This window comes from Sarcophilus harrisii, chromosome 2 (genome assembly GCF_902635505.1).
Source record: "Sarcophilus harrisii chromosome 2, mSarHar1.11, whole genome shotgun sequence".
NCBI lineage: Eukaryota > Metazoa > Chordata > Mammalia > Dasyuromorphia > Dasyuridae > Sarcophilus > Sarcophilus harrisii.
Window position 1 is genome coordinate 139,043,969 of NC_045427.1, and position 13,767 is coordinate 139,057,735.

Sequence of the window (13,767 nt, forward strand, 5' to 3'; positions counted from 1 at the left end):
ATCAAAGTTCTAGCTTTATAGAGCTAGGAAAAAGAATAAAATTAATCTGGAGAAACAAAGACCAAAAATCTCAAAGAAATAGTGAAAAAAAAAAAAGTGAGGAAGAAGAGGGTTTAGCAGTTCCAGATCTCAAACTATACTACAAAGAAGTAATCATCAAAATTTTTTAGTAATGGTTAAAAAATAGGGAGATTGATCAGTGGAACAGAGTAGATACACAGTATTATGAAAACAAATGATCAAGAATCTTACTCTTTGATAAACTCAAAGATCCTAGCTACTATACTGGGTTGTCAACTCTATTCATTACAAAAAGTTGGAAAGACTGAAAAGAAGCCTGTCAGAAATCAGGTATAGACAAACACTTCAAATAATATACCAAAATAATCTGCAAATAGATATGGCAAACACAAAAGATGATATAATAAACCAATTAGCAAAACAAGAAAAAATTAACTTTCAGATCTATGGATGGGGAACATGACCAAGAAAGGGATAAAGAGGATTACTGAAGGTAAAATGGACAAGAAAACCCATTCCATTAAAATGAAAAGGGAAATAGTTAATTAGGGAAAAAATCCTTTGCATTGTTTTTTTGATTAAAGTTCCTATTTCTAAGGCCTAAGGAACAGATTTAAATTTATAAGAAAAAAGCCATTCCCAAAATAGATGTGAAAAAATCTAAACTGTCAATAATCATGAAAACAAAAAATGTTCTAAATCACTAATGATATGATGTAACCTGGCTTCTATCTAAAACTGGGGCATTTACATTACATATTTAGTAAAAATATTTAATTTTGTCCTTTTAAAGTTAGATGATTGTAAAATTCTAAGGTCATCAATGCTTAAAAGCATAACTTTTAATTATAGGTTTAAAATGATTTAATAATTAAATCATTGCACCAATCCTTATATTCTCAGTACTATAAATACTGAAATATATAATGTGTTTCCTTACCTGATAGGGACATGGAATATGATATTCTCTGCAGCGTTCTTGTATCCATGTTGTTTCCCATATGCCACGGTACGCTTGCTCATAAAAATAGCATCCGATTACAACCAGGAGTGGTACAAGGTACAGAATACTGAACACACCAATCCGGATCATGAACTTCACCAACTTGTCTTGATTTTCCTTTTCTAATGGAATCTCAATGCGAACTCTGTTTAAGGATATGATACCAGCCAATAGAAGAGAAACTCCAACTACCACATACAGGCATAGGGGAGCCAAAACAAAATACCTCAATGCATCAACATCGTACAGGCCAACAAAACATACGCCACTGATATTGTCACCTTCAATTTTATTCATAGCTAAAAGGATGATAGTGAGAGTTCCAGGAATGCCCCATGCACTGGCATGAAAAAGTAAAGCTTTCTTCTCAATAGCTTCACTCCCCCACTTTGGCACGGCTGCCAAAAACCATGTGATGGTAAGTATGACCCACCAGACACTGCCAGCCATGGTAAAGAAGTAGAGCACCATGAAAAGCATAGTGCAGGCTTTATTATGAGACCCTTGTGTCACTGTGGAAGCCTTGTACTGGGCAGGGATAGATGCATTGCAGGCTACTCGGTCCTCAAGCAAAAACCCAATGAAGAAAATCAATGACACCATCATGTAGCAAACAGCATAAAATATAATAGGCCTTTCGGGATAGCGGAATCTTGTAACATCAATTAAAAAAGTTAAAAAAGTAAACAATGTGGCAGAAAGGCAAATGATGGAAATCAGTCCTATAAAATATCGAGCAAATGAAAGTTCTTCTCGTCTAAAGTACATATTTGGACAAGGAGGTGAACAATCACGCACATGAAGAAAAGTATAACCCAGCTCAGGATCAATTTTCAATTCTCGGGGACACCAGAAACCATAGTCTCTTTGAACTGCCACTGGGGCTCCTTCAGTTGGTTCTCCAGCTAAATTCAGATCTACTAGGCGAGGGTAGGGTTCATCACAGTCTGGGAACCTAAGAGGTTAAAAAAAGTACCTTCACTATCATAAGTCATGATATAGATCTAGATTTACATAAGACTATGCATTTCTTCATTAGGTATGTTGTTTACAATTAAATCAAATATGCTTTTCCCCAAAACAGCCAGATTTCCCATAGGTGTGATTAACCAAATCAACAAGAATAATACACTTTTTAATCAATGTATTTTCCCTATAAAAGAAAATTTCATTATTAAAATGGCTATAATAAAATCATTAATTGGTTTAAAAACACTTAGAAAAGAAAATATAGGAGCAAAGTAATATAAAAACACTTTGAAAACTGTCAAGTACTATGCAGACAAATAAGATATTATTACTGTTATTATTTAGAATAACACTTAAAGAAGTAAATTACCCATACACAATTAAGTACTTCATTTAGTAACTATTCATAATCACTATTTAATTTAACCTTGGTTTTTCCTTGAAGAATGATTTATTCCCCAGACTAAATCATCCTGAATTTTTCAAAACTTTCACAACATATGCACTACTCATGCTTCAAGAAAGTTTTTCATCAAAAGTCCTTTCCAGTGACTTTTCTATAGTCTTTGACAGCCTTATTCTAGTTTGTTAATTAATCAAAAGGAAAGTCTTCTCTAGCCTTCCTGATCACCAAGAAGGTTCCTCTAATTCCCTTAACTTCTTTATATCCTTCCCTTTCCCATGGCAAAGTAGAAAACGCGAAAAAAAATTATATGCTAGTATGATCTGGGTGATTCAACAATTGATTTTTCCCTTCAATTTACAGATTCTCTGTCATTGTGTCCTTACCAAATTGTCTGCCTGTGTTTCTCCATGGCTTTGTCTTGTTTTTTGCTCTGTGTTCCTCTTTTTGATTGTGCCACCCCTCTCCTCACCCAAGTCTTTCCTTTAATTAACTAATATTAATCAATGTAAATTTTATTATCTGTTGTTATATTTATTGCATAGCATTCTAATTCTTAATACTGGAATTCTTACTCCATTCTTTTTTTTTTTTAAATTAAAGCTTTTGAATTTTCAAAAGATATGCTTGGATAATTTTTCAACATTAACCCTTACAAAACCTTGTGTTCCAATTTTTTCCTATCTTCCCCCCATTACACTCCTTCCCCTAGATGGCAAGTAATCCAATATATGTTAAACATGGTAAAAATACATGTTTAGTCCAATATTGCATATATATTTATACAATTATCTTGCTGCCCAAGAAAAATCAAATCAAAAAGAAAAAAATGAGAAAAATAAAATGCAAGCAAACAACAACAAAAAAAGTGAAAATACTATATTGTCATCCATACTAAGTTCCCACAGTCCTCTCTCTGGATGTTTTGCTCCACTCTTAATAGCAGAAACAGATGAGTGGAATATTTCCTGTTTCTTTTTCTTATATTTGTTTAAATTGGGTTTTACTTTGGCAAATGCTTTTGTGTTTTTTTTTAAATGTAATTTTGCTTAGGTTCTTTCTTTCAGTGGGTTCTTAATTCAAAGAAAGTTGCACTTCCAAGCTTGAATCCATTTAGTGCTTTTAAAACCCATAGAAATAAATTAGATATCTAAAAATAGAATTATTGCTCTAAATCAAGAGTGGGGAACCTTTCTGTCATGGGCCACTTCAAAATTTATAATACAATTATCAACTTATAGAATTCAGGCAGTGGGAGGTGGTTGTACCTAGCTTTCAGCTCATCACCTGTGATTTTCTTAAGAAATGATTTTGCTCTAATACAACCTGCAGGCCAAATATTCCCCTTCCCTCACTCCCTCCAATCCTGCTCCAAAATAAACACTAATTTAAATTATTTAGGTCTTTGTTCTAAATTGCTCTAAATTAATAAAACATTAATTTTTTCTATTCTCATGATAAAAAACAACCAATGCAAGTTTAAATGATTTTCTTACCTACTACATTCCATATCTTCTGGCCAAGGAACACCAAACATTTCCATGAGCTTGGAACACTCACTATATGCTCGCTGACATAACCTACGACAGGGTAGTGTAACACGTCCATATTCCATACATATTGGTGCATACAGTGCACAAAGAAATGGACGGAAATCTCGGGAACAATCCAGATTCACCATAGGATGGAATGGCTAGACAGAAGTTAGAAATTGAATAATTAGATTAAAGTATCACATGCTAAAGACTGCTGTAAAGTTATACTATTTATTTTCCATTATTAAAAAAAAATAAAAAAACTTCCACTCTTTGTAAGCAAATTTAATAGATTCATATATCTAGAGCTTGTAGGGAGCTTGTAAATAACCTGGTCTAACACCCTCATTTTATCGATGAGGAAATTGAAGTCCAAGAAGGATACTTGTTAAAAATGTCAATTAGTGGCAGAGCTAGGATGCACCCATATCTCCCAATTTCACATCTGGTATTTTCTGCACTGCACCACATTCTCTTGCTTTTTGTTTTTAATTTTGTATGAATCTGGTTCTCAGCCTCTAAAATTTACAAGAAGTAAATAAAGCCAACATTTTTAACTTGATATTCAGGAAATTTAGAGGAAGAAAAATATGATTGAAAAATTTAAAACCACACCAGAACAATCATTATAACCACCAGCACAAGCTCATATTACATAAGAGATCTGCACTTTAAATTCTGACTGAACCAAATCCTATTTTTCCTCCTATCTTATATTACAATATGGAAGGTAATCAGTGACTGATTTTTAATTGGTAATGACTATTCCAATTCTTCCATTCCTATGTGACCTGTCAAGTAAAACTCTTTAAAACATCAAGTGTCAACATATTCTTCTATATTATTTTCTAATTGTCATAAATGCAAAATTATTTTTCCAAATAGATTTATAAACTATGATTTTAAAGGCTGTTTTTTTTTTTTTTTTTTGTCTAACTCACAACACTGAGCATAATAAAATACGCGTAGGGTCAAGAAACCTGTGTTCTAATTCTCGTTCTAACACCTAACTCTGACAAGTCATTTGACAAAACTTCAAGCTTCAGTTATATCTTAGCTTCACTACTTCATAAAGATATTATGTGGAAAATTCTTTGTAAATGCTAAAGAACTCAGTGTATTATTACTATTATTATGTTGTATCCTCTGAATAAAAGCTTAAATGATTGACTAGAGGTGTACTATAGTTAAAGAAACCTTTTATTTCATACTAAAAAATTCAGAATCTTTTTGTAATGAGAATAATCTGATTTGCAAATCAGAATTATTGTGATTCCTAAAACAGAAGGAATAATTGTACATTTTAACTTTAATTTCTCTCTACAATAAAACAAAGTCATTACATATTGCTGGCTTTGTTTTGAAAACCAAACTAAGATGATATTCAATATTCATTAAGGATTCAGGTACCAAATTTTGCTTTTGATACAAACTAATGACAAATTTGCAGACCATTAAATCTGTACTTCAATGAAATACAAAGTTAACACTATGTAGTTAAAACAAAAAACTGAGAAGAAACTTAATCAAAATGCCTCTAGTCAACTGTTGAATCTCCCTTCTGCCAACAATGACATTCCTACTTCTTTTTTTTTTTAAAGTGTGTGTGTGTGTGTGTGTGTGTGTGTGAGAGAGAGAGAGAGAGAGAGAGAGAGAGAGAGAGAGAGACTGGCTGTCCCACTAGGAGAACAGAATGTCTAACTTGGGAGAATAATAAAGAAAATAAAGAGAGTTTAGTGCAGAAACTTAAGGAACAGAAAATATATGAAACATAGAAAGAGAATATTAACATAAATAGAAAGCTAGAGATGTTAAATGAATAGAAGAAAACTGTAGAGAAGTGAGCAAATGAATGCAAAATTTTGCTGAAATTAAAAAAAAAAAAAGGAAAAAAATTTAGCTGAGAAGGGAAAGGAGAATAAAGGAAAGGAAGTTAAGAGGGAGGTAAATGAGAAAAGTAGAAAAATAAGACAATAAACATTTCTTCATTAAGCATTTATTATGTGCCTGAGGAGTTAAGAAGCAAAAGGAAAAAGAAAGCAATGTTTTGAAAAACGCTAGGGATTCTAAGAGGTAAAGGTAAGGAGAAGTATATTTCAGATAAAAGAAACAGAAAAAGATTAAGAAAAGTGGGAAAGGAAAGAAGGAAAAATCATTGAATTTTAAAGATTATGTAGTTTAACTGCCTCATTTATAAAATAAGGATAAACTTAGGAGAAATGATTTGCCCAAGATCATACCAGTAGTTAGTGGATGAGTTAGGAAATGAACCCAGGCCTCCAGACCTCACCACTCCAGTATTTTTTTCTATATATAACAGGGCAGACAAATATCAGTGGCTAGTGTGGAAAAAAAAGAACACTCGCAAATATATTGTTTCCCATTTGCCCTTTCTAAATACCTCACATTACTGCTTTTAAAGTTCAAATAAGATGCTAGATTCTGTGTTTGTGGCAGCCCTTTTTGTAGTGGCTAAAAACTGGAAACTGAATGGATGTCCATCAGTTGGAGAATGGTTGAATAAATTGTGGTATATGAAAATTATGGAATATTACTGTTCTGTAAGAAATGACCAACAGGATAATTTCAGAAAGGCCTGGAGAGACTTACATGAACTGATGCTGAGTGAAATGAGCAGGACCAGGAGATCATTATATACTTCAACAACAATACTATATGATGACCAGTTCTGATGGATCAGGCCATCCTCAGCAACGAGATCAACCAAATCATTTCTAATGGAGCAGTAATGAACTGAACTAGCTATGCCCAGAAAAATAACTCTGGGAGATGACTAAAAACCATTACATTAAATTCCCAATCCCTATGTTTATGCACACCTGCATTTTTGATTTCCTTCACAAGCTAATTGTACAATATTTCAGAGTCTGATTCTTTTTGTACAGCAAAATAACGTTTTGGTCATGTATACTTATTGTGTATCTAATTTATATTTTAATATATTTAACATCTACTGGTCATCCTGCCATCTAGGGGAGGGGGTGGGGGGGGTAAGAGGTGAAAAATTGGAACAAGAGGTTTGGCAATTGTTAATGCTGTAAAGTTACCCATGTATATATCCTGTAAATAAAAGGCTATTAAAAAAAAAAAAAAAAAAGATGCTAGACTCTGTCCTGAGTTTGAGACACCGAAGATTGCATTTTTGAGAAAGAAAGGCAAGGGACAGGAAAGAAGATGTAGAATTCTTTCACTAAGAGACTGAGGAAGCCAACTCTCTAGTGCTTTCAAACTTTTTATCAATTTCTGGGTCTTCACCTGAAAAATAAGAGCACTGCAACCAAATGACAACTGTAAAAAGTAGATAATGTAGAAGTAGAGTTGATAAATAACTTTGCAGAGACATCAATTTAACTGTTTAGGTAGTCATGAGTAAGATGTTAACACAAAAAAAAGGAAAATGGAAAAATGGTGTGAAAGCAATTAAGGTGTATAGCTACAGTCAACAGCTTAGAGGAAAGTCAAAGACAGAGTCCTAAAACATAGTTTTATGAGTTTCCTTCCAGAATAACATGAAGTCATATTGGCTTTTAAAAAAATACCCATTTCTTTATTAATCACACTGGGAGAGAAAAATCAGAACAAAAGGAAAAAAAAAAAAAGTGAACACAGCATGTGTTCATTTACTTCATTCTCCATCTCCCTCTGGATGCAGATGGTATTTCCTATCCAAAATTTATTGAGATTGACTTGGATCAAGAGAATGGTTATAAATAACATTTATAAATAAATTGAGATTTTCAATGATCCGATTTAAATTTGTCTTAATTTTTTGTCTCTTTTTAAAAGTGAAATAATATCCCTCTCTGACTATTAAATACACATAATGGGTCTGAAGAAAAAATCTACAGGAGAAGCTGAAGCAAGTATGAGCAAAGACAAAGAATAATTTAATGGGAATAGACAAGCACAAACAAGATCTACTATATTTATCATTGGTATTCACAAATATTGTTATTGTTGGAGGAAAGGACTACAATTTGCTTTATATAAATGCTTAACTAGCAAAGATTATAAAACTTAAGAAATTCTCTCCTTGGAAATATATATGTAGAATACATAAGGCAGGAAAATTTTTTGCAACAAGTATATATTTTAATAAATATAAACTGTTTCAAAAATAATATGATACGGCAACAAGATTACGTGATGATCAACTAGGCTCTTTTCAACAATGAGGTGATTCAGACCAATTCCAATAGACTTATGATAGAGAGAAACATCAGTACAGGGACATAAGATAGTATTTTCACCTTTCAAAAAAAGATGAAAAATGGTTTGCTTGGGTTTTTTTTCTTTTTGATGTAATTTTTCTTTTGCAGCATAATAAATGTGGAAATATATGTTTAGAAGAACTGTACATATTTAACCTATACCAGATTACTTGCTGTCTAGGGGAAAGAGTGAAGGCTGAAGGGAAAGAGAAAAATTTAAACACAAGAGTGAATATTGAAAACTATCTTTGCATGTATTTTGAAAATAAAAAGGTATTATTAAATTGTTTTTAATCTCCAAAAAACCAATGTGATATCAAAAGAATTACTTATGTAAGGTTGCTAATATGATTGTAAAATATTTTTAAAAAACCTCCATTCAATAGGAAATATTGGCCTTATCTATTGTTATCGATGCAAATAAAACAATGCTTGGTGAATCATATGTAAAGAAACTTTGAATAGTTCTACTTGTAGAGGATATGGTTGGAAGAGAAATACTCATATATCTAGAAACTTTTGGAATTAATACACTAGAATCTTCCTCTTTTACACAAGAAGATGATACAACAGATGAAGTTAAAGATGTTCATTTGATTACATATATAAGACATGTTGTTCAAACTAATGCCAAACAAAATTTGTTATTATTTTGCAAACTTACAGATGGCAATGACAAATCCAGAGAAAATTTCAGAGTAATTGATGGCTATTATATGTAAGATTTATACTGGACTTTCTAATGACAACTTCACCAATATCAGGACAAAAGGTAACTACATGGGTAGAACACTGAACTTGGAATCAGGAAAACATGAGTTTGAATCCTATTTTAGAAATCTGATTTTTTTTTTTAATTAAAGCTTTTTAATTTCAAAACATATGCATAGATAATTTTTCAACATTAACCCTTACAAAACCTTATGTTCCAATCCCCACCATTTCCCCATCTCCTCCCTAGAGGATAAGCAATCCAATATATGTTAAACATGTTAAAAATATACGTTACATTCAATATATGCATACATATTTATACAATTATTTGGCTACACAAGAAAAACCAAATCAAAAAGGGAAAAAAATGAGAAAGGAAGTAAAATGCAAGCAAACAACAACAAAAAGAGTGAAAATGTACACTCAATTTCCACAATCCTCTGAGTGAATATGGCTTTCTCCATCACAAGATCATTAGAACTGGCCTGAATTATTTCATTGTTGAAAAGAGTCATGTCCATCAGAATTGATCATCATATAATTTTCTTGTTGCTATGTACAAAGCTCTCCTGGGTTCCGCTCAAGAAATTTGATTATTGTTGACTGTAACTGTGTTTTTTGGCCTCAGTTTACCATCTGTAAAATGAAATTGGATATGATGGACAGATCTTAAGATTCATTCCAGCTCTAAATCTATGCTCATACAAAATGACAGATCATGTATCATCAAAGATATAGAGTTTTCTCATTTCTCTTCTTTGGCGTTATGCTTGTTCTTTGCAATTTTGAAACATTTACTATTGCTTTTTTGGGTGCTTGCATTCCCATTTAGATCAATGAAGTCTGTGTAAATTGCTTTGTTGGCTCTGCTTCACTCTGCATCAAACTGTATAAATCTCTCTATATTACTTTGTGTTTATCATCAAGATTCACAGTAATATTCCAATACATTCATGTATCATAATTTAATCATTCACCAATCCTTAGGCATCTGCTCCCCTCTCTAACCCCAATTCTTTGCTTTCACAAAAAGTGCTGCTATAAATATTTTGGTATAACAGGACTTCCTTATCAATAACTTCTATGACATTTGCTATAAACCTAGTTTTGTCTCACCACTGGGCTTCAATGATTCTGGAAGAGAGAATGGGATTGATAATCCAATACATATGTAAGTCAGATATCACCCTGTGGTGTCACTAGCTCGCTTCAAAAATGAAGGACAAACAACAAACCTAGTAGTGGAAACTCTTTTTCAAAGGATATGGACATTTTAGTAACTTTATAAACTGCTTTCCAGAATATTGTACCAATTCATAGCTCCAATAATAACGTATCAATGCTCCTTTTGGTCAATAGCATAAATTCAAACTATTTTTCCAAAACTGATTGACAGTTCCACTAATGTGAGGCACTAATGTGTCTATCTTTCTACAACTTTTTCAATATTAACAGTTCTTATTTTCTGTCATTTTTGCCAATTTACCAGGTGGGGGCTGAAACTTTACAAATTTTGATTACTTTCTCTTGTTATTAGTGATTTGAAGTATTCTTTCACATGATTGTAAGCTTGCAATTAATTAATTCTTTTGAGAAATGTTTTTATTCTTATATGTTTCGACATCCCTAATCTATAAGGGAGTAGTTTTTGGTCATACATATCCATCCTGATAGTTGTCTATATATCTTGAATACCAAACAGAAGGAAATGTGTTCTCCAAGAGATCTAAGTAAATGTAAACATTTCTGAATACAGTTCAAGAAAGAAGGAAATTGAAACTGATAGGGCAGAAGACCCCATAGATTACTAAAAAAAAGCATGGAACTATAATAGTTGTCTGTTTCTGAATTGTTCAAGAGTGAAATAAGCAAAAAAAAATACATAAAATATAAAAAAAAATGTAAAGAAAAAGCAAATTACAGGAAAAAGATGAACTAACCTTATCATAGGAAAAGAAATCAAACAAGCCTTAAGTAAACACCCAAAGGAAAAAAGAAACAAGGGCATATAGATTTACAAGCAAACAACATTTGAACATTTACTGAACATTTAAAGAACAATTGATTCCTATGCTATATAAACTGTTAGTAAAAAAAAAATAAAATAAAATAAGTAAAAACAGTGGGAAAGAGGGGTCCTGCCAAATTCTTTCTATGATAGAAATATAATCTTGATATCTGAACCGGGGAAAGTCAAAACTGGAAAAGAAAATTATAGTTCAATTTCCTTAATAAATGCTGGTATAAAAATTTTAAGTAAAACACTAGCAAAGAAATTATAGGAATATATTACAAATATCATATATTATAGCAACACCAGATTTATACCAGGAATTCAGGACTGGTTCACTATTAGGAAAACTACAAATATAAATGACCATATTAATATCAAAGCCAAGAATCATATGGTTATTTCAATAAAAGCAGAAAAAGCTTTAGACAAGACACATAGCCCAATTCTGGTAATACTAGAAAGTACAGGAATACATGGATCTTTCCATAAAATGATAAGTAAGATTATCTTAAACCAAGAGTCAAAATTATCTGTAATGGGAACAAATTAGAGGCCTTTTCAAAAAGATCAAGAATAAAGCAAGGGTGTCCGCTCTTACCATTATTATTCAGTGTTTAAAATGGAAATTCTAGCTATAGCACTAAAACAAGAAAAAGAAGTGAAATGAAAAAATGTGGGCAAGGAAGAAACAAAATGATCACTTCTACAATTGATAGAATAGTTTATTTAGAGAACCCTAGAGTTAACTTAAAAAAAAAATGAAATAGTGAATAATATCAGCAAATATATAGTATATGAAATAAATGCACATTGATCATTGGGATTTTCTATATTGCCAACAAAATTTAGTAAGAAGAGAGAGAAATTCCATTTTAAATATACTTTGGAATCTACCTGCCAAAGCAAACAGAAACAATACGAATAAAATTAAAAAACAAATGAATACAGCTACAAAAAAAAAAAAAAAAGAAAAAAGTGGATCTAAATAATTGGAGAAATATTAATTACACACTGGTAAGCTAAGACAATATTCTACCTGTTAATTTACTTATTTAGTCCCATGCCAACCAAACAACCAAAGATTAACTGCATTGAGCTAGAAAAAAATAACAAAATTACTGTAATAAATAAAAAATCAAGAATATCAAAGGAATACATGAAAAAAAGTAGGAAAGGAGGGTACCAGTTCAAGATCTCAAACTATATTACAATGTAAAAAACAATTTGATATTGGCTAAAACATATAAAAATTAATCAGTGAAATAGATTAGGTACATCAACATAAAGAAGAAAATTAATTTAGTAACCTAGTGTTTGATAAAGACAAAGATTACCACTTAAGGATAAAATATTTGATTTTTAAAAAATTTTTAGAAAATTGGACAGCAGTATAGAAGGAATTAAGTTTAGACTAACATCTTACACTATATACCAAGATAAGCTCTAAAAGAATATAACCTAACACAAAAGGTCACATCATAAACAAATTAGAGAAATTTAGGGGGGGAAAATACCTATGAGGTCTATGGAAAAGAAAAATGTTCATGACGAAAAAGGGATAGAGAAGATCACAGAATATAAAATGGATAATTTTGATTATATAAAATTAAAATGGGTTTGCACAAACAAATCCAATAAAATCAAGATGAAATAAAACAATTAATTGGGGGAAAATCTTTGCAGAAGTTTCTCTGATAAAAGACTAATTTCCAACTTATAGAAACCAAGGTCAACTGGATACATATGAAAAAAAAATCCAAATCTTTACTAATTAGAAAAATTCAAATTAAAGAAATTCTGAGGTTCTACCTTATATTTATCAGATTGGCAAAGGAGACAACAGCAAATGACAATTGTGGGAGGGACTGTGGGAAAACAAGTATACTGATGCAGCACTGTTATACTGGAGAAGAGTACAATCATTCAAGAAAACAATCTGGAATTATACTTTAAAAGTTACTAAACAGTGTATTGTTCTTAGAGTTACCACTAAGCCTGAACTCAAAAGGGATCAAAAAAAGAAGAAATGGTTGACATGTATAAAAAGTACTTATAGCAACTCTTTTTGTGGTTGCAAAAGACTGGGAACTTAGGAGAATCCCCATCAATTGGGGAATGACAGAATAAATGATGGTATATGAATATGATGAAATGCTATCACACTGAAAGAAATGAAGAAATAGATGATTTCAAAAAGCCATGAAAAGACTTGGATGAACAATTAAATGAACAATTTTTAAGACTTTAAAAATTGATGAAGAATTAAATGAGCAGAATGGGAAGAACAATTTCTATGATAACAATGTAAAAAACAATTGCAAAAGTTTTAAGAACTATGGTAAACATAATGACCATCCAACATCACAAGCAGTGATGATGAAGTGTGCTGTCTACCTCCTAAGAGATAGGTGATTGGTTGGGAATGCAAAATGAGACAATTTTTAAAAACAGGAACTTGACTGCATTTGTACTGCAGGAAAAAAAAATTTTTTTCAATGAATGGGGTTGGGGTGGGGAAGAAAACAGATTTCTATTAACCAAAAAGAACTCATTAAAAAAAAAAGACAACAATAAATACCAACAAAACTCAAGTTAAACATGACAACATAATGATACTACTTTATTAAAATTAAAGAGCAATCTTCTTTTCTTTTAACGGTTTTTTTTATTATCAATTGTAATTGCTTTTTAGTACTATTTTGCCTAATTGCTTTGCTTTGTAAATTTGCCTATCTGCTGTGTTAAATAAAAATTTACCAATAAAAACAAGATAAACCAAAAAAAATCTAACTAGATCAGACTGCAAGATATTGTCCCCTACTTTTCATCACATTTTCAACTAAACTCCTTTAAAAAAAAAAAAGCTAACTATATTT

General features: G+C 31.4%; 1 protein-coding gene across 2 annotated transcripts in view; it reads right to left on the reverse strand.

The window, feature by feature from the left end:
* FZD3 (frizzled class receptor 3) overlaps positions 1-13,767 on the reverse strand; it is a 74,238-nt gene that overhangs the window by 18,198 nt on the left and 42,273 nt on the right. For both annotated transcript variants that reach the window (XM_031950929.1, XM_031950930.1), the window contains 2 exons: positions 3,893-4,089; positions 962-1,979 (listed from right to left, as the gene is read on the reverse strand). In XM_031950929.1, coding sequence (XP_031806789.1) covers positions 962-1,979; positions 3,893-4,089 — 1,215 coding nt within the window. The remainder of the gene's footprint in view (positions 1-961; positions 1,980-3,892; positions 4,090-13,767) is intronic.